Raw genomic sequence first — 22,010 nt, 5'->3', positions numbered from 1 at the left:
AATTAGCTGAGCATGGTCACATGCACTTGTGGTCCCAGGTACTCCCGAGGCTGAGTAGGAGGATTGCTTGAGCCCCGGAGACTGAGGTTGCAATGACTGGAGATTGCATCACTGCACTCTTGTCTGGGCAACAGAGCAAGACCTCGTCTCAAAACAAATAAAAAGAATAATTTAAAGGAAGGTGAAACATTGTTTCTTGACTTTATAGTCTTCATTATTATTACATTTTTACAGAAATTCCCTGGTAATAATAGTTCCTGAGTTCCAGCTGTTCCTAGGTGCCAAATGGTTTCAGTGTAGAGTATCTTGAAGGAATAAAACAGATCTCTATGTTTGCTTATTAGGCGCATATGTATATAATCTGTTTTATAATTTATGAATGACTCATAAAATGAAATATTAGCCTTCAGTTAATTTTATAACAGAACTGTTGTAAAATAGAATATGTGTGAAAGATTAAAGTATTTGAGCATAGCTATCTGAAATCTTAATAGTATTTTAATTAAATGAGGCTTGGATGTTATTTAATGATATTTTACTTTATATACCTTTTTTTACTAGATATTTCACTAACAATTTAGAAATAAAACATATAAAAAGTATAGGGATGGATACCCCATTCTCTATGATGTGGTTATTTCACATTGCATGCTTGTATCAAAACATCTCATATACCCCATAAGCATGTACACCTACTATGTACTCACAACAATTAAAAAAATTAAAAAGTACAAATTCTCACTCTTACTTTTGGCTCCCTTTTGTCTAGCTCCCAATTCTCCCTTCCCCAGTAGTAACCACTGTTGTTTGTCTTGAGAGTCTTTTGGAGAACGTATGTGTGTGTGTGCATGTATGAGTGTGTGTAGGTACATGCATACATACATGCATATATGCACACAGGAGACTTTGCTTTTCATTCTAGTTTCTGTGCTAAAGTTGCATTTTTGTAATGTACATATGTGCATCATTCTTCATTCATTCTGTTGTCTCTGTAAGCCCAGAGATATTTTTAAACATCACATCATCACATTATTGGATCTGGTGCTTTTACTTTTCTTAACAGAGTTGCATTAATTTGGTTTTATTGTTTTATAGAAAGCCTTCATTTTCTGGAAAGTGGTCTAGTTAAATTTTTTATGTCGATAATTTGATTTTCTAGATGTGGCTAAAGATTTAGTGATTGACCGTTTCACCAACTAAGTGACTAGCTCTGGAGTTGGAGTATAAGAACGTGACACGAAATAGAATTCATGTTGTTGTTTAAATTTGTTTTTATTCTCTCTTTCTGTTTAAGGTGGGGAACTATTATTGCAAATACATGTATCACTTCACTGTGTTTGCAAATATCATTTTTAGAACCAGTGGCAGTTATTTATTTGTTGTTATTTTTTCTTTATACTTTCTCAGCAGAATTATTAAGGCCGTTACTTCTGAATTTTGGTGTATAATTTTGTCATTTCAGTTTACATCATCTTAAGCATTCTGCTTATTTTATGCTCTTGTATTCTAGGCAATGCAAAGAAACAAGTTTCCAAGAGAAAAACTTCAGATAAAAAGGGAAGATATCAGAAGGAATGTCCTCAGCATTCTCCTCTTGAAGATATTAAACAGCGGAAAGTATTAGACCTTAGACGATGGTGACGTTATCAGTTTTATTTTTTTCATTTTGAAATATGTAATACATGTTGGCAATAACTTAGCACTTTACAAATTAATACATTATATGTATCATAAATATTTTTCTTTCTAAAATTATTACCAGGATTTCTGAATCTTTAAAGTCTACCACAGATGTTTGAAGTAGATTAATCATGTGCTATGCTGGTCTTTCCCAAACTCGGCTGGTCATTAGAGTCATCTGTGTGACTCCACATAACTGCCATCTAGATTTAACAATGATTAACCTTTTGATGTAGTTACATACTTAGCTTTTCATTGCTGAAGAATTTTCAAGTGACTGATTTTTATCATATTTAATCTCAAGTTACCTAAGTATGCATCTCTAAAAAATGACTTTTTTCTACTTAACCACAATACTTTTGTCATACCTAATATGATTAACAATATTTCCCTAGTGTCTAATTCCCAGGCTAAATTCACATTTCCCAGATTGTTCTGAAAAGGTCTTCATATCTGTTTGTTCAAAGTGGGACCCAGTTGTGAACCACATGTGTGTGTGTCATGACCCATAATTGTCTCAATCTAGGACAGTCTCCACCCCACTTTCCCCCTTTTCTTTTTAAAATTCTATTTATTTTAATCAACAAATGAGAATTGTAAAGATTGACGTATTGAAGAGACTTGGCCAGATATTTTGTAGAATGTCCTACATTCCAGATTTGTTTTTTCCTTTTAGTTTCCTAAATTATTCATCTAACCTCAATATTTCCTGTAAACTGGAAGTTGAATATAAAGACTTGGTTAAATTCCAGTACAACATTTTATGCAAGAACGCTGCTTAAGTAGGCCCTCATACTTCAAACGTTTCATATCAGAAGGCACATGGTATCTGATTATCTAATCTTAGCAATTCTAAGTGATTACTGGGTTAAGGTGGTGACAGTTGTATTCTACATTGACGAGTTCTTTCTTTCCCGTCTGCTACCCTCAAGTAATCAGTAGGGTGACAGAGTGGCATTAGGTAATAGCTAGGTTCCATCAACTTCTTACCTTATGGTTTTAGCCAAATGTATTGACAACCCAAACTCATTGATGATCCTTGTCTGAATATTTGTTGCAAAATGGTTACATTTCAAAATTCCATTTTTTTTTTTTTTTACTTTCATTACCCAGCCTTCTTCTGTAGCTTCATTCATCAACTGGGGCTATTTGGTTATCTTAAAATACAGTTCCTAGTCTAATGAAAACAAGTTTAATTCATGACAACTTTTCTGTGTTACTGACTCTGATTGGGGTTTTTAAAATTCCTTTGTATGACATTTTAGAAATACATTTTTTATCACTTATTTAATAGATATTGGACCCTTTGCTGTAGGCTGAGAAACAGAGATGCACACAACATGGTCTTTGTTTTCCCAGGGTTTACAATCCAGTTGAGGAGAGGGGACTACACAGAAAAATGTGAAATATCTTAGGCAGTTTGTCACGTGATGGGTATGAATCACTAATTAACCATGAAAGGAGGTAATGATCACCAAAATGCTTTACTAAGGTCCTGGGTCTTAAGGGAGGGAATATGAAGTGTTGTAGGGGGTGAAGGGTCTTTGAAAGGATTACAGCAAAGTGTCTCTGGAATGTAGGTAATGAAGAGTAGAGTAGCTTGTCTAAAGGGAGGCTCAGAGAAGCCAAGAAACCTGCCAATGTCACATGGCTAAGAAGCAGAAGATCTTGTATTGAAGCCGAAGAGTCAGATTCAAACATTCATGCTGTTTCCTTATAACACATGTCATGATCTGTTTCTTAGATATCAGGCTCAATATTAATTTTGTTTTCTGAGTTAAAGATAAGCCATGGATGATTTCTTAACAAAAGGAACTTTTATAAAGATAAATTTGAAATAGTTAATTTGTAGGGAATAATGGAGAAGAGACATTAAAGTGATAAAACATACATTTTAGTTTCTTTGAAAAGAAGGCTTTGCTCGTTTGTGCTTCTAATCACTTAGATTTAAGCTTTGTTTCAACAACAAATCTGTGTAACTACATGTTAATAGTATAACATGTGAGGCCATGAAGGCTAGGACTAGGAAGGATAGATGAGAGAAATGCCCTGAAGGGAAAACATCACCAGGAATATAAGCCTGTTTTCCACCGAGAATATTACAAGATTAGGTTAGAATGGAAAGTCCCGTAGAAGGTAGTAGAATGTTGGTAAACAGTTTAACCTGGTCATAAACAAGACTAGGAAACAAGTTGAGATTGATGAAAAGTATGAAAATCTTAAGAGAAATCCCCCTTTCCCTCTCCTTTTAAACATTCTTTCAGGCCAAATTTAGTGTTATGAGAAAAAATATACACATGCATGTAATACTTTGTTAGTAAATGTATGTAAAGATAAATTTTGTAAAATATAAAACACTGTTAGTATTGGACTTGAAAAATAATCCCCAAAAAATTGAACTCTGGCAAAAATATTCAGAGCAGAAAAAAAAATCAGTAAATGAATGAGTTGCTTGTGTTTTATCAGCATGGACCATATAGCTTATGATGACAGAGCTGTTAATAATCACTTGTCCACAAAGATCTCTTAGGTTGGAGTTCACATTCATATTTAAACAACTAGGGCAGATTACTTCAATAAGGACATTAGTAAATTGCTCATATGTTTCCAGGGTTGGGGGAAAGGGGAAAAAGGGAGTTGTGTTGTTCAATGGGTAAAGAGTTTTGTTTTTGCAAGATGGAAAAGTTCTGTTGCCTAACAATTTGCATATAGTTGACACTACTGACCTGTACACTTAAAAATGGTGTACATGATAAATTTGATGTGTGTTTTTACCACAATTAAAGAACAAAGCAAAACTGAGGGAGGACTCAATAGATTTGACAGTGAGGTGTTGAAGACAGCACTTAGTATGTTAAGTGACAGTTAATATCTTTTGTGTGTCATTTTGTGTAGTTGAGTCTATAGATTTAGGGGTCCTGGAGTACGTTCTCACTTATAAGTGGGAGCCGAACAATGTGAACACATGGACACAGGGAGGGAACAACACACATTGAACCCTGTTGTGCGGTGGGAACCTGGGAAGGGAGAGCATCAGGAAAAATAGCTAATGCACACAGGGTGTAATACCTAGGTGATGGGTTCATAGATGCAGCAAACCACCATTACACACGTTTATCTATGTAACAAAGCTGCACATCCTGCGAGTGTACCCTGGAACTTAAAAAAAAAAAAAAAGATTTAAGGATCATGGTTAACTTGTATGTTTGCCAATATGCATAGTATATATACATATACAAATGCATATATGTACGCATGCATATGTCTTAATTTTTCATTTTGTGATTAATTTTCAGACGACACTAAAGTTGCTCTTACTGATGATAGGTCTTGTTTCTTTGTTTCATTGTGGCTACTTCTTAGCACCTTCTTTAGAAAGCAGTTAGGAGAAGATCATCTGAAAGTCAACGAGTATTGTTGGTTATTGTTAAGCTGATTTAACATTGTCTCCCCCTACAACCATGCTTGACTAGCTTTGCATTTGGCCAGGTGCAGTGGCTCACATCTGTAATCCCAGCACTTTGGGAGGCTGAAGTGGGAGGATCACAAGGTCAAGAGATTGAGACCATCCTGGCCAACATAGTGAAACCATGTCTTTTCTGAAAATACAAAAATTACCCTGTTGTGGTGACGCATGCCTGTAGTCCCAGCTACTTGGGAGGCTGAAGCAGGAGAATTGCTTGAACCCAGCAGATGGAGGCTGCAGTGAGTCGAGATTGTGCCACTGCACTCCAGCCTGGGCGACAGAGTGAGACTCCATCTCAAAACAAAAAAAAAAAAAGAAAAAAAAAAGAAAAAAAGAAAGCCAACCTATTTCTTCTTAAAGCAGAATAAATAAATAGTCTGTCTCTTTCTCCTTCTGTTCACATTCGCCCCAGTTTCTTCTCTTGAATCATGACAGTTTGGAAAATTATCTGGATTGCTTAGTGCCACTGAATCATGCCATGGAAGGATTTTGTATTTCATTTTTAAAATTCTCTGTGACAGGAGAAGCACTGCTTCGTGGCTCCTTGCCCAGGGATTTTAGATGGACAAGTGGGTAATAAATGGATGATTTTTAGTTTGGGTTGGAGAATTTCTCTGAGAAGTTGACACGTGGGGGTAATGCTTTGTTTCTCCTGTATTTCTGAAGTTGCAAATAATCATGTATGCAGTTCAACCAGGAGTTTATACCAAACTTTTAATAGGTGATGTCTAAATTTATGTATCATTAATTTTTTTCCCATTGGTTTGGATAGCATCCACTTTAACTGGTAGTTAGTTATACTTAGCTATTTTTATTAAAGCAGGTGATTTATTATTTTATATTTATGACATGATTAATAAGTGAATATGGAAGATTTTACATTGACTTAGGAGATCAAACTTTTCATTACATTAACACCCTTAATTGCCATGAGTTTTCTATTTCTAGCATGCATATTTTGTATTCATTCAAGTGAAGAAAACAGTTTTTGTTTTCTCAGGTACTGCATAAGCCGACCACAGTATAAGACTTCTTGTGGCATCTCCTCATTAATTTCTTGTTGGAATTTCTTATATAGCACAATGGGAGCTGGAAAGTAAGTATGTCCATTTATCAGTATCCTCAAACTCCAAAGTAATTTGATGTTGCTTTTCTATAATAGAAAATTTTAAGAATAGATTTTTTATAAATTAAAAAAACCCTGCTGTATTTTAGTGTAAGTCTTTTAGCTTAAAATATACACATGTATTATTTTCAATAAAATAAAAATGAGCCAGGTGCAGTGGCTCACACTTGTAATCTCAGCACTTTGGGAGGCCAAGGCGGGAGTATTGCTTGAAGCCAAGGAGTTTGAGACCAGCCTGGGCAACAAAGCAAGATCCCATCTCTACAAAGTAAAAAAGTAAAAACAACTAGCCAGGCACAATGGCATGTACTTGTAGTTCTGGTCTCTTAGGAGACTGAGGCAAGAGGATTACTTGAGCCAAGGAGTTTAAGGCTGCAGTGAGCTATGATCATGCCACTGCACTCCAGCCTGGGTCACAGAGTGAGACCTTGTCTCTAAAAAAATAAATTAAATAAAATAATGAAAAATATTACTAAAATTATTTGCAAATCAGACAAACATATTAACATTGAGATAGGTTGTATTTGCATATGACTGGAATTGAAAAATGAAACGCAATGAATGTTTCTTTTGTAGTCTTCCACCTATTACCCAAGAAGAAGCTTTACATATTCTGGGCTTTCAACCTCCATTTGAAGATATTAGGTTTGGTCCTTTCACAGGAAATACAACACTTATGAGGTATGAAGACCCTCTTAGAGGCAATACCATGTTTCTAGTTTTGCAAAATAATAATGCTGTAGATGGTGTGTTGATAGTAAAGCATGTATCCACCTGCTGGGCTTCAACCTCTCATGGGTATACCAACTTTGGGCTATACCTGGATTTTTTAAGAATTGGAATAATGCCATCTTTGTTGTAGAACTGTTGCCATGAGCAAATCTTCTTGTTATTTTCAGGTGGTTTAGACAAATTAATGACCACTTCCATGTAAAAGGATGCTCTTATGTTCTATATAAGCCTCATGGGAAGAACAAAACAGCAGGAGAAACTGGTAGGTAAACATATAGAAGATTTACACACACACACATGCACACACACACGGTTTAGAGTTCATCTCAAAGACTGGCTCTTTAGCTTCCTGGGACATTATGTAAACCCTCAATATAGTCTGTTACTTGCATGTAATCTGTAGGGCACTTTCTAATATGCAGTTTAATATTTTGCCTCTTCTCACCTTTTTATGTAGAACCTTTAGAACTTTAAGGTATATCACAAACACTACTCTAACATATTGTATTGTTTGGGTCCATGGTGTGTGCGTGTGTGCGCGTGTGTGCGCGCACATGCTAGTAAAACTCTAAGGAAGCAGCATGGAGTTAGCAGTTTTTCTTCCTGAAAAGGAATGTAAGGATTTGAGAATATTTGATGTTAGACCTGTGTGGTAACATATAATGGCAGGAAAATAGACTGTGAAAGTGACAAAGTTTTGCTATAAAATAGTCTTGGTTATAACAGAAATATTAATGGAGTTGATCTCAAGGATTATTCTAGTTATGTGCTAATTAAATAATTGGTACTATTTAGCAATTTCCATTTTTAAAATTGTTACAATCTTTTGACTGTATAAATCAGAAAACTATAATACACTGTTAAAGAAAAAATTATTCTGACACTTGTTAATAGGGTGAGGAAGACTTTATTTAAGACTTGTGAAAGGCTTATTGTAATAGGGATGAGAGATCAGGCTCAACTCTGAATACAGCAAAGACAGCTGGGAATTTATAGCCAATGGACACAGCAAGGGGTTTGGGGGTGGAAAATTACTAAGAGGAGTAAGGGTATGGGGATTCTTGCTAAACTGGCCTAACAGACTTCTTGCTAAAGGCAGGTCAAGGTCTGAAACATCAAGAGTTGGTAGGGGAGGCCTGTGAGGAACTTGATTAGATATTAAGGGTTGTGGGTTCTCTCTAAACTGACTTAGCAGGATTCATGCTAAAACTGGACACAGAAGTCAAAGGTCCAGGACTGTTTGTGAAGAAGACTCAAGGATTAATCAAGAAGAGAATTGTTATCAATAGAGGGTATATGGTTTACCAAGGTAAAAGACTGAGCACAAAGTCAGGTATCTTTCTGTTGACCTATATTGGGGATATCGAGTTGGTTACTTGGAGGCAGGCTTGGAGATTACATGTTGGTTTCTACACATACTAGTTTTGTGACCTTGAACGAGTCACTTGCTGAGCCTTGATGTAGACCTTTTATCTTTCTATATTTGTATAGGGTCAGTGTGAGGATAAAAGGAGACATATTTGTAATGTACTCAACATGCTGTGTTACAGAGTAAGGACTCAGTAAGTGCTAGCATTTATTCCTACTGACTAAATTCTATGCATTCACATGGGGCCTGTCTATCCCTCTGGAAAACACAGCTTTAAATGCTGTGTTGCTATTTATTTCTGTTTCTAGTGAGACTGTAACCACACTACTCTCAGTAAGTGACCAGGCAATGAAAAACTAAGAAAGGATATATTATCCTGTTTCATAATTTTCTCTTCAGCTGTGTCTAGTTTGCTTTTAAACTGTCTACTGAATTTGAGTTTTTTAAAAGAGGTTTTCAATCATTTTATTCTAAAATATGTAGTTCTTTGAAAATATGCTTTAAAAAATAATCTCATTCCTTACTCATATTTTCAAATCCTTTTATTTTTGAAATCTATTGAAACTTTTTTCCTCTGTATTTGGTGTAATGTAAGAAATGTGTATATATCCGATTTTGCTGTCTCTTGTTTCTTCTGGATCTTATTTGAGGTGTCTTCGTGTGCCATGAAAAGAAAATGCATAATTTGGCATTGTCTTGTATAGTTCTTGAATGTTTACTTCCACAAGATGTGCCAAACCTTTTTTTGTTCAAAAGATTTTCACAGTCATTCTCTAGTTATTAGAAAGTATAATAATGATTCTGTCAATTGTGTTCATTAAAAGTTTTATAAAATGTCTGCCAATGACATTTTGCACCCTGTAAACTGAATACATAGCAGCTCAGTGAAAGCAAGTGAAAGGGTGAGGGTGTCAAGGCACAGTAATTAGCAACCTGAGCCCGCACCACCATGTGGAGTTCCTGCCCCTCTCTCAGGATAGCACATGTGTGACCTGGGACCTTTGGATGTAGGGTTGTATAGTGTAGAGAGCATCCACACTCAATCCACAGAATAAATACTAGTAAAGCTTAATTTCTTTTTAAAATACGAGGATCACTATAAATAAATGTTCTGATATTTTGTTTCTGTGCCCCCAAAGGGGGTCATCTTGTATAACCACTTGGATGTGTCAGTACTGAAAATCATTAACTTAGAGGAGCAGTAGTTGGCAAACATTTTTAAATAAAAGGCTTGATAGTAAATATTCTTGGCTTTGAGAGACACATGGTTCTGGGGCAGTCACAGCTGCTTGATGCAGCTGCTTGGATCTCGAAGGCAGCCATAGACAACATGTGAACAAATGGATATGGTGGTGTCCTTGGAAAAACCTTACCGATGGGCCTGAAATTTGAATATCACATACTTTTCACATGTCACAAAATATTATTTTTCTTTGGAAATTTAAAAAATTTTATGATTTATTTTTTAGAGATGAGGGTCTTATTCCATCCACTAGGCTGGAACGCAGTGGCTGTGATCATGGCTCACTGTGGCCTTGAACTCCTAGACTCAAGCGATCCTTTCCCCTTAGCCTCCCAAGTAGCTAGGACTACAGGTTCATGCCACTGCATCTGGGTAATTTTTAATTTTATTTTTAAATTTTTTTCGATTAAAAAAATTTTTAGAGATGGGGGCTCACTATGTTGCCCAGGCTAGTCTTGAACTCCTGGTCTTAAGTGATCCTCCTACCTCGGCCTCCCAAAGTGCTGGGATTACAGGCATGAGCTACTGTGCCTGACCCTTTTTTCTTTTGATTTTAACAATGTAAAACCATTTTATCTTGCTGCCCATTTCAACACAGGCTGCAGTCTGCAGACTGGATTTATCTGTTGGTGGGACTTTGCCAACCCCTCACCTAGAGGATGAAGCTTAAATTCCTGAGCATGGTGTTTGAGGGACTGGCTTTCGAGTATACTGCTCCAACCTGCCTCCCCTGGTGTTCAGCCATGCTGGGCTCCTCGCTGTTTCCCTGTTCTTCACAAGGTCATCCTTAGGCCTATGTGCCTCACCAATGAGATGCCCTGCTGTGGAGCATGTGGAATGTGGGATTTCATATCTTTGTGATTGGTGGATTCCTATGTATTTGTCCATCCTGGACTTCAACATAACAGATGGATATAGTGGTGTTCCGGGAAAACTTGGGGGTTGGTGGGCGGTGGCTTTTTCTTCTGCTTGCCAGGCAGGATTCAATCCCTTCCTTTCCTGGGTTGTCACAGCAGCACGTGTGCCTCTGGTAGAACCTTGATTTCGTTGCGAGGTAATTCTTAGTGCACCACATGGTTTCCTGCAGAAAAACTAGAGTTACCTTCCTTGATGATCAGGCCAAGTTCTTACTCGTTTTTGCATCACAGTGCCTGATACTTAGGTGCTCAATAGGAGTTAATTTAATGAATTCTCAATTGAGGAAATGAGGCAGGAGGAATTCAGGAGATTGGGGTTAGGAAACTTCTAGGAGAGAATTTTGTTGTCCATTCCAAAGCTGGCATTCTTCCTTTGCAAGAGCTCTGTCTTGTGATGTGGAAAGGAAAATGTTTTGTTTTTCCCTTTCTGTAACTCATCTTTCTGGCTCCTAACTGCTCTCCCCTCCCCGCACTCCCAGACACACACTCACCTGCACCTGTGTGCTAGGTCGGCCCTGCTTTCCATCAGAACCCAGTGCATCCTCCTTCTGTCTTCTGGAGTCTTTCAGTTGACAGTTTTTCAAGTGTTCCTAAGGACGGAAATGAGCCAACTCATTGAATCTGATGTTTTCAACTTTACATCTTAGCAGTGCCTTGAACATTGTCTTTTACATTATAAACAGTAAAAGATTAAGACTGTCTCAGAATCACTTCTTAATTGATTCATAGGGTGGCTTTATATCTCTTTTAATGGGGTGTGGACCAAAATGCATGTCTGGGAGTATAGAAATGATCACTGGAGCGAATGTCATACTTATGTGTTAGACATAATGGAAAGCTATTACAATGCAGTTCTCAGTCTTGTGTCTCAAGACTGCATTATGAGTAGGGCCCTGGGAGACACCAGAACAAGACTCATAATTCCTTTTACTTGTTTTCTTTTTGTCTGCTGATTAGAAGAGGACTTCATTAGAGCAGTTCATGGCTTTTTCTATTAATATCAGCAGTATCTAGATAGAGTGAGAAGATAGATGAAGAGATGGGTCAGTGAAAATAAAGGAAAAGAGGGGAAGCAGGAAGACCAAGAGAAATTAGAATAAGAGACAAAATCTATCAAAGAAACTCTGGGTATCGAGGACACATCAGCCATATAAATTTAATCAGATTCCCAAAGTAAGGATATATAATTTTTAAATTAATGGAATGAAATAAAACACTAAAAGGGCCATGGAGAGAGTTGACTTAGGAACCACTATTCTGGAATTTTAAAAGCTTTTTGATCAACTGTCCTGTCCAACTTTCAGATTTTATACTATAATCTTGCTAGAAATTCTCATTTGTAGATCTTTTGAATATCTGTACTTTATTTATTTTATTTTCCAATAGTCTGGTACCTCCCAAGTTCTTTGTGACTTATTTAAATGTAATGATTTGGTGCACGTGTTAACCAGTTCCCTTAATAATCAGGGTGTGTAGCATTGGGTCCCAGTGACTTTTTTTTTTTTTTAATCTATGTGTTTAAATTTCTTTCAGCATATATTCACACTTTTTCATTGAGGAATGGGATAAACTACCTATTTTCCTTAACTTTTTTTCTTTCATTTTGTTAGGAGGTTGAGGTGGTTACTGTAATTTCTTTGAGTAGGTTTTAATATATTTTCAAATTTTATTCCTACTTTCATTTTTTTTTTCAGAATATTTGACTTCTTACTGCTTTTCTGTGTGCATTTCTGGAAACATAATTAATCTGCCTACTCCTGGATTATTTTTGTCTTTACCTTTGCTAATTGGGGGAGCCAATTAAGCCCTGCTTCATCTCTGATATGTTCCTTGACTACCTTAGCCCTGGATTCCTCTAAATGATTATTCACACCCATCATTTTCCATTTGCTATGTGCTATGTTTTATATGTTTCACCTGTTTAATGTGAGTGTCCAGCTCCTTGACCATAGGGACTGTTCTTTGTAGCCCTTACATTCTAGATATGATGCCCACGACATCACATGTTACCCTATGAATTCTGATGGTATTCAGGGGGTAGGGTGGTTCATGTGTAAAGCGCAGACATCTCTTCTGTTCTTTCCCATTGCGGAAGAAAGAGTTGCAGAGATAGGCTTTCTCCTTTCTTTCTGGGATGTTCACTGGTGAAAACCGTTGTCAGTAGCGCTGTTTGTTTAAAAACACTTTTAAATGGATCTTCTCTCTGTGCTTAAATTGTTTTTTAAGGACCGCTAGGCCTATTTTTCACAATGGGCTTTACGTTTTTCTGGGGACCACGCTGCTGTGATTCAGGGACTCCCCGGTGCTTATTTCCAATGGGCTCTCAGTAACTGTAAATTAAGCATACTAATGGAATAAAAGCGAAGTCCGGGGCTTTTGATAAGACTTAGCTGTTAATATGAGTATTTTTTTTCAGAGATGTCACTAGCCACAATGAAAAGTTATTCTAGGAGTTGCCAACATTAGGTCTCTGTTCAGATAACTTCAAAGTATGGGTTCACTTAGCCACCAACATTTGTGCCAGGCAAGTCCAGATTCATTTTTTTTAAATCAGCTAGCTTGAAAATTGTATTTATGTTCATGTATTAGTTTTTTTCTAGGAGGTATTGCAGTTCATAACTTTTGCTTAACAGAGAATACTCATCTTTGGCCTCATTCCTATATAACTCACATATCCCTTTGCCATGATTGTTGCTACCAGCTTACTGCAGCACCTCAGTACATCTCAGGTGGACAATGCATTAGTATTCTGTTTTCCTCATGTACTGATTTTCTCCAATTCATATTAGACACAAATCATAAATCTCTTGAACATGCAGTGCTAGTATACCTCTTTCCTCTTTAGGAGCTGTCTGGTGCTTGCTTACAGCATAAACTGCTTAGTGTCATTCCAAGCTGACACAGATTGGTCTTCCCCTGTTGTCCTCCATGTACCGGTTATATTTAAAAGATGTCAGGGGAGGCTCGCATGGTGGCTTATGCCTGTAATCCCAGGAGATTGGGAGGCCGAGGTGGGTGGATTATTTGAGGCCAGGAGTTTGAGACCATCCTGGCCAACATAGTGAAATCCTGTCTCTACTAAGAATACAAAAAATTACCTGGGCATGGTGGTATGCACCTATAATCCCAGCTACTTGGGAGGCTGAGGCACGAGAATTGCTTGAACCCGGGAGGTGGAGGTTGCAGTGAGCTGAGATTGTGCCATGCACTCCAGCCTGGGCATTTTTTTTTTTTAAAGGGGAATAAGGACCTTGCAGACTAATGTTAGGTTGCTGGATTACCTATCAGAGTTTCAGAAGCTATTCTTGTCTTTGTAGATGTAAAAATATACTCTAGTAAGTTCTTCTGGAGTTATCTAGCATTCCTCTATAGATGATCAGGGTCTACAGGACAAGCTCATACCAAGCAAACTCAGAATGTCAGAATGTTAATGGAGTAACTTGAAGTAAGAAACATAATCTCAAAGGGACCGGAATTCTCTTGTTGGCTGCTCAGGATACCTGCTCTTCTCCATGCAGCAGGCTGGTGAATTCCTGTAGTTTTGCTCTCCTTTCTCTGTGCCGTGCAGATCATGGGTCTGCATTTGGTGGTGGTTGCTTTGTTGCTTCAGTTTCAGATTTTAAAGATATACTGAAGTACAGACTCAACTTCATTCTGAATTTAGCTTCCCTCAGTAATACATTTGTGTCTTCTCATACACAGAATTACTTTCTTGGACGACTACCTTAATGTATTAAATGCTGTATTTACTGGCTTGGCACAGTGGCTCACGCCTGTAATCCCAACACTTGGGGAGGCTGAGAGAGGTGGAACACTTGATGTTGGGAATTTCAGACCAGCCTGGTCAACATAGTGAAACCCTGTCTCTACTAAAAATACAGAAATTAGCTGGGCATGGTGGTGAGTGCCTGGAATCCCAATTACTTGGGAGGCTGAGGCATGAGGATCATTTGAACCCGGGAGGTAGAGTTTACAGTGAGCTGAGATCACGCCACTGCACTCCAGCCTGGCGACAGAGCAAGACCCTGTCTCAAAAAAAATAAAATAAAATAAAATAAATAAATAAATAAATTTTAAAATGCTGTATTTACTATCTTTTATTTCAGAGGGTGATCTTTTTCTGATTTTGGCCTGAAATTGTTGGGTTGTCCCACAGTAGGCTTCTCTATACCATCATACCCTTTATTCTATAAACTAGATCATGGGCTGAGTACATTCCTTCTTCCCCAGTGGTTTTGTTTTCTCCTAATGCTCTTTCCTCTGTCTAGATTGTTGAAATCCTGACACTTCATTAAGTTTCATCTTGAATGCTACTTCTTCTTGACTCCTCAAACCTGATGTGCTCTTTCTCTTTTGAATTCTATACCCCTTTTGTGGCACTATCTTATTCCACTTTATATAAAAGTTACTTGTTCCATCTTCCCTACTAATAGACTTGAGGGACTGTGCATCACTCCTTGGCTCTCTGCTACAGCCGTGGACCTGCTGTTCTTAGTAGTCTTCAGCTATTTCAGTGGCCAGAAAGTCAATCATTGAAACTGTGACTTGGAAGCTTTCATCTGCTTCATCTATTTTTAGGATTTCTAGTTTTAATGGGCTGTTTATGAATAAATAATTTAGCTTCTTCTGGGAGATGCAAGTTAATGAAACCTCAGTTAATGGCTTTGAGTACTAAGTGCTGGTAAAAAGTCATTTCTTATGGTAATACTTTTGAAATTGACCACTATTATAGTTATGGCAAATGTCCAAGGAAGAGTGGATATAAGAGGGTGTGGTGGTACTACCAGCCTGTCTCTGTAGAGATGTTATCTTTGTCACTTGGCTTTTGAAGGCTACTCCTCTAGCCTCCATAAGTTTTGTGTAAAGATTAAAGTGTGTGTTAGTGTTGTAGAAAAAACGGGGTTCTTATCACACAACAAGGAAAGATTAGGCTCGCAAATACTTTGAAGGGTGAGGGGGAACAGAATTTATTGGGTGAAAAGGAAAAACCTCAGCAAAGCGAGAAGGGTTCCTGCTAACAGGCCCTCATCTCACAGATTGAATCCCAGGTTACCACACAGGGACAGGAGAGGCTAGGCTCTTCCCCACTGCAAACAGCGGGCACTTCCCGAGGCCCAACCCCATCCTCCCAGCCCTTTTTACTTGGCTGTCTCATTAGTAGGAGAAGTTTGCATTTTTAGAACTTGTTTATTACCTGGAGTTTATTTTTATTCATATACATCAGTAGTCTTTTAAGTTGGGATGGGCGTACTGCATATATATTAGAACCTCTATATTTTAACCTAATTTTAAATTCCAACTTTTTGTATATCTTTTATAAAGCCATATTAGTACAGTGGTATATGTATATACTTTACAAATGCATGTGCTGATATTGGGCATGCTTGTTCAGAATTTTAAGTGATAGCTGTGTACAACCAGAAAAGCTGAAACCATTGCTGAATACACTAGGTATTAGGCTTTAGACACATTAAATTTCATAGACAACTATGTGTGTTATTAGAAGGTTTTGGTAAGCAAGGACATATTTTAGTTCTTTAGTTTGCTAATGAGCTTATCTAAATTTCAGTTTAAAGAGTAAAACAGAATACATTTATTAACATTTTTTGTACCTATCAATAGCCTCTTGTTTTTCCCCAGCAGTGTCAGTGTGTTCCAAGTAATGTGTTTTCTGTCCTTAAGCCCTTAACCAGTCCTGTGTGTAAAGCGTGGACAGTGCTTTATGGGCTTTCAGTTTGTTTGTTTTTAATAGCTTCAGGGGCCCTGTCGAAGTTAACCCGTGGATTGAAAGATGAATCGCTGGCTTATATCTATCATTGCCAAAATCATTATTTTTGTCCAATTGGCTTCGAAGCAACCCCTGTTAAAGCTAATAAAGCATTCAGGTAAGCATTGACATGTTTTAGAAAGTGCATTTTAAGAAATATTTAAAAATAGCCAGGCACTGTGGCTGTCGCCTGTAATCCCAGCACTTTGGGAGGCCGAGGTGGGCGGATCACGAGGTCAGGAGATCAAGACCATCCTGGCTAAGACAGTGAAACCTCGTCTCTACTAGAAATACAAAAAAAATTTAGCCAGGCGTGGTGGCGGGTGCCTGTAGTCCCAGCTACTTGGGAGGCTGAGGTAGGAGAATGGCATGAACCCGGGAGGCAAAGCTTGCAGTGAGCCGAGATCGTGCCACTGCACTCCAGCCTGGGCAACAGAGTGAGACTCCGTCTAAAAAAAAAAAAAAAAAAAAAAAAAATTAAAATTATTAGAAGTCTCTGAAATTGGAAGGCTTGGTGATCTGCTTTCCTGACATCAAGTTAGACTATTCTTTCTTTAAGCATTATGACTTATTCTTCTGTAGAATTGCATTTAGTTAATTGTGCTGTTGAAAATATCCATTCAGATACTGTTGTTCAGTCATTATAGGAAAAAGTCATTTGAAAAGTCACTTGTTTTTCCCTTAGAGACGGGGTCTCACTCTGTCATCCAGGCTGCAGTGCAGTGGTATAATCATAGCTCACTGCAGCCTCAAACTCCTGGCCTCAAGCGATCCTCCTGCCTCAGCCTCCTGAGTAGCTGGGACTACAGGCATGCACCACCATGCCCAGCTCATTAAATTTATTAATTTGTGTTTTGTATAGAGACAAGGTCTTGCCGTATTGTGCAGGCTGGTCTCAAACTCCTGGCCTCAAGTGGTCCTCCTGCCTGGGCCTCCCAAAGTGCTGGGATTACAGGTGTGAGCCACCACACTCTTCCTGAAAAGTAATTTTTACATTTATTATAAAACAGTTGCAAAGGATTTTACAGACTATGTCTTAGTGCCTCATCCAGTGTCCCACATGTACAATGTATTGCAGAATCTAGTGTCAAGAAGATTGTCACAACTGAGTAAATTAAAAAGCATCTTCTTTTCTTAAAGTGAAGAACATGGAATTTATCTGGGTTCCCCCTTTGTCCTGATTGCAAGGAAGCTCTGAGCCAATGTTTATTTCCAGTGTCAGAAACTACATGACCTTCATGGTTATCTTTCTTTTTTGCCTAATCCAGAGTTTCTGTTTTATTAACTATATAACTTTACTGGTAAACTTCCATCTTTTTGGAAGAGATGATCCCTAAGAAAGAGAAGGTGACTGAGTTTTAATGGTTTTTTTCTTGCTTAGCCACTTTTCCTTATGATGGGTTGAGATAATACCAGGATGGTTCAAATCCAAGGGAGAAGTGTCTTGTTAAGAATTGGTGGGTGGGGTACAGTGGTGTAATCCCAGCATTTTGGGAGGCCGAGGCAGGCAGATTGCTTGCACCCAGGAGTTCAAGACCAGCCTGGGCAACATAGTGAGACCCTGTCTCTACAAAAAATACAAAAATTAGCTGAGTTTGTTGGTGCGCACCTATAGTCCCAGCTACTTGGGAGGCTAAGGTGGGAGGATCACTTGAGCTGAGATCATGCCACTGTACTCCAGCCTGGGCAACACAGCGAGACCCTTTCTGTAAAAAAAAAAAAAGGAATTGGTGAAAACACGAGCCATGAATACTTTGAGCAAAGGGATTGGCTTGGTCATGGGAACAGGATGGGTTCTTTTTTTTTTTTTTTGAGACAAGTCCTTGCTCTGTTGCCCAGATTGGAGTGCAGTGGTGAGATCATAGCTCACTGCACCCTCAACCTCCTGGGCTTAAGTGGTCCTCCCACCTCAGCCTCCTGAGTAGCTGGAACTACAGGTACACACCACCACACCTGGCCAATTTTTCTATTTTCTTTTGGAGACAGGGTTTCAGGGTTTCACCATGTTGCCCAGACTGGTCTTGAACTCCTGGGCTCCAGTGATCTGACCACCTCAGTCTCCCAAAGTGCTCGGATTATAGGCGTGAGCCACCACACCCAGCCAGGATGGGTTATTTGGGGTTGGAGGCCATGTGACCTTGGAGCCCCACTCAAAGGCCCCTCAGGTTTAGGGAAGAGAGGGATTCTGAGACAGGTTGGAATGACCTGGGAGAACCGGGAAGCTGGAAGTTGTGTTTTGTGAATGAGGAGCAAGAGGGAACTCTCTTGTTCTCTCCAAATGCTGAAATGCTTTATTCATCTTTCTGGAGGTGGAGTTTCTTGTAAGTGAGGTATACTGTGTGTTTCTTTTATTATTTCATCCTGCATCTTCACCTTATTTCAGACATTTATCAAATATAAATCATGGTTTTAAACCGACTTTGTACCCTTTAAAAGAGAGTTCCTCACTTGTCTTTACCTAAGAATCATGTGAGATTTTTTTTTAAAAACTATACAAATCCCCAGGCTGTACTCCAGACCTATTCGAATTAGAATGTCCAGGGATGGGCTTAGGAAATCAGTGTGTTTAGAGACTCCATTGCTTTAGGGTTTTATTTTTAGGCTGCCTTTTGAGATGTCTTGAATTCATAGTGAAAGGAGAAGAGTAGTGGAAAATGCAGGTAGCATTCCAGGATTTTTTTTTTCCTCCTAGAATTTTAGAGGTGGTCTATTAAAACATTTTATAGCCCTAGATTTTTGAATAGAGGATTAAGGCTGAAATTTAATTTGTGAGTTCTCTTTAATGGCCTATAGAAATTTACCCTCACCTAAGCTCTAATGTCTGTTCTTGATGAATGAATGCCGTGTTTGAGTACACTCTAGTATGCCTTTTATTAATATATAGTTGAAGCAATATACTCAAGGGAGTAAGTATTAAACTTACTGCGAATGTATTTTATGTTTAGCAGGGGACCTCTCTCACCACAGGAAGTTGAATATTGGATCTTAATTGGAGAATCAAGTAGAAAACATCCTGCCATTCACTGTAAAAAGTATGTTGACTTCCCTTTATTTTCTTTAATTGGGGTAACATTTAGAGACAGTGAAATGCACAGATCTTAGTTGTATATAATTAGTTTGATAAACGAATGCACCTGTATAATCACCACCCAAATAGGATATGGTACACTTTCATTGCCATGGAAAATACCCTCACTCTCTACTCCTATCAATTTCCATAGAAAGCCCCTCTTCTGATTTCTGTCACCACAGATTTGCTCTGCCTCTTCTTGAATTCCATGTAAACAGAATCATACAATATTATTTTTGCGTCAATATCTTAAGTAACATATTTGAGATTCCTCCATTGTGTCACGTGTATCAGGAGTTTATTTTTTTTTTATTGCTGAGTAGTATTCTGTTGCATAAGCATGCTGCAATTTGTTTTCCATTTTCCTGTTGATGGGCATTTGAATTGCTTTGAGGTTTCGTCTCTTGTGAACGAAGCTGTTAGGAACATTCATGTACAAGCCTTGAAACAAATTATATAAAAATTTTAGTGAAATATAATTCACATACCATAAAGTTCACCGCACCCACCATGCGCAGTGGCTCATGCCTGTAATCCCAGCACTTTGGGAGACTGAGGTGGGAGGATCGCTTGAGCCCAGGAGTTCGAGACCAACCCGGGCAACATAGTGAGACCATGTCACAACCAAAAAAAAAAAAGAGGCAAGAAGATTGCTTGAGCCTAGGAGATTGAGGCTGCAGTAAGCTGTGATCATACCACTGCACTCTCGTCTGGGTGACAGAATGAGATCCTGCCTCAAGAAAAGGGAAAACATGTACAATTCCATAGATTTTATTATAGTTACAGGGTTCTGCACCAATCACCACTATCTAATTGCAGAAAATCTTCATCACTCCAGAGAAATCCCATACCCCTTGGCAGTCACTCCGCATTCCCTGAGCCTTGGCAACCACTGATCTACTTTCTGTCTCTAGGAAGTTGCCTATTCTTTTTTGTTTGTTTGGTTGGTTTTTTTTTTGAGACAGAGTCTCTTTCTGTTGCTTAGGTTGGAGCGCAGTGGTGTGATGTCAGCTCACCGAACCTTCACCTCCCAGGTTCAAGAGATTCTCCTACCTTAGCTTCCTGAGTAGCTGGGATTACAGGCGCCTGCTATCATGCCCAGCTAATTTTTGTATTTTTCGTAGAGACGGGGTTTTGCCATGTTGGCCAGGCTGGTCTCAAACTACTAACCTCAAGTGATCCCCTCGCCTCAGCCTCCCAAAGTGTTGAGATTACAGGCGTGAGCCACTGCACCTGGCTGGGATTTGCCTGTTCTTGACATTTCGTATGTAGCATTTCGTACCTGGCTTCTTTCACTTAATACAGTGTTTTCAGTGTCATCCATGTTTCAGCATGGATTAGAACTTCATTCCTTTATATGGCCAAATCATTTCCTTTGTATGGATAAGTCACTTTTGTTGTTCAAGTCTTTTAGAGGACATATGTTTTGTTCTCCTGGAAGATACCTAGGACTAGAATTGCTGATTCATAGTATAGATGTATATTTAAGAAACTGTGAGAAAATTCTCCAAAGTGGTTGTAAACCTTCTGATGAACAGAAGTTCTAATTCTAATTAATTTTAATTAAATTTATTTTATCAATTTTGTTCTTTTATGTGTTTTGTGCCTAATAAGAAATTTTTGCCTACCCCACGACCTCAAAGATGCTTTCCTGTTTTTTTCTAGAAGCTTTATAGATTTTATGTTTAGATTTCTGATCCATTTCTTTATTATTTTGAGACAGGGTCTCTATCACCCAGGCCAGAATACAGTGGTATGATCATGGCTCACTAAAGCCTCGACCTCCTGGGTTCAAGTGATCCTCCCACCTCAGCCTCCTGAGTAGCTGAGACCACAGATGTGTGCCCCCATGCCCTACTAATTTAAAAATTTTTTGTAGAGATGGAGTCTTGCTGTGTTGCCCAGGCTGGTTTAAAACTCCTGGACTCAAGTGATCCTGCCTCCTTGGCCTCCCAAAGGGCCAGGATTACAGATGTGAGCCACCATGCCTGGCCTTAATTACCTTTTGTGTGTGGTATGTGGTAGAGCTCAACTCTGATTTTTTCCCCCAGTGTTTATCCAGTTATTCTAGCACCATTTGTTTACAAAGATTTTCCTTTCCTCATTTAATTCTTTGTGCCTCTGCTGAAAACTGTATGTGTGAGCTGTTTCTGGACTCTGTCCTACTAACCTGTCTGTCCTTTTACTGATGCCAGACTCTGAATTGTTTATACTAAATCCTGAAATTAGATAGCACGAATTTTCTGAATTTTTCTTTTTCTTAAAGATTGTTTTGGCTCTTCTAGGACCCTGGCTTTTCCATAAAAATTTTAGGATTTGTCTTTTTGCTCAAAAGCCTGTTAAGATTTTGATGAGGATAGAATCTATAGAATTCATAATTTCGGCTGGGTGCGGTGGCTCACGCCTGTAATCCCAATACTTAGGTGGGAGGATCACTTCAGCTCAGGATTTCGAGACCAGCCTTGGCAATATGGTGAAACCCCATCTCTACTAAAACTACAAAAATTAGCCAGGCATGGTGGCATGTGCCTGTAGTCTCAGCTACTCGGGAGGCTGAGGTGGGAGGATGAACTGAGCCTGGGAGGTCGAGGCTGCAGTGAGCTGAGATTGCACCACTGCACTCCTCCCTAAGTGACAAGG

At 38.5% G+C, this 22,010-nt stretch overlaps 1 protein-coding gene across 14 annotated transcripts in view; it reads left to right on the top strand.

Moving 5' to 3' along the window:
* BIVM (basic, immunoglobulin-like variable motif containing) overlaps nucleotides 1-22,010 on the top strand; it is a 76,706-nt gene that overhangs the window by 15,557 nt on the left and 39,139 nt on the right. For 13 of the 14 annotated variants that reach the window (XM_017861444.1, XM_017861396.1, XM_017861428.1 and 10 more), the window contains exons 4-9: nucleotides 1,511-1,637; nucleotides 6,147-6,242; nucleotides 6,849-6,953; nucleotides 7,172-7,266; nucleotides 16,286-16,418; nucleotides 19,246-19,332. In XM_017861444.1, coding sequence (XP_017716933.1) covers nucleotides 1,511-1,637; nucleotides 6,147-6,242; nucleotides 6,849-6,953; nucleotides 7,172-7,266; nucleotides 16,286-16,418; nucleotides 19,246-19,332 — 643 coding nt within the window. Of the gene's footprint in view, nucleotides 1-1,510; nucleotides 3,145-6,146; nucleotides 6,243-6,848; nucleotides 6,954-7,171; nucleotides 7,267-16,285; nucleotides 16,419-19,245; nucleotides 19,333-22,010 lie in introns of all 14 variants that reach the window. The other variant, XM_017861436.1, reaches the window with a different exon arrangement.

This window comes from Rhinopithecus bieti, unplaced genomic scaffold (genome assembly GCF_001698545.2).
Source record: "Rhinopithecus bieti isolate Rb0 unplaced genomic scaffold, ASM169854v2 scaffold_2254, whole genome shotgun sequence".
Lineage (NCBI taxonomy): Eukaryota > Metazoa > Chordata > Mammalia > Primates > Cercopithecidae > Rhinopithecus > Rhinopithecus bieti.
This window is presented reverse-complemented; position numbering and strand designations above follow the sequence as displayed.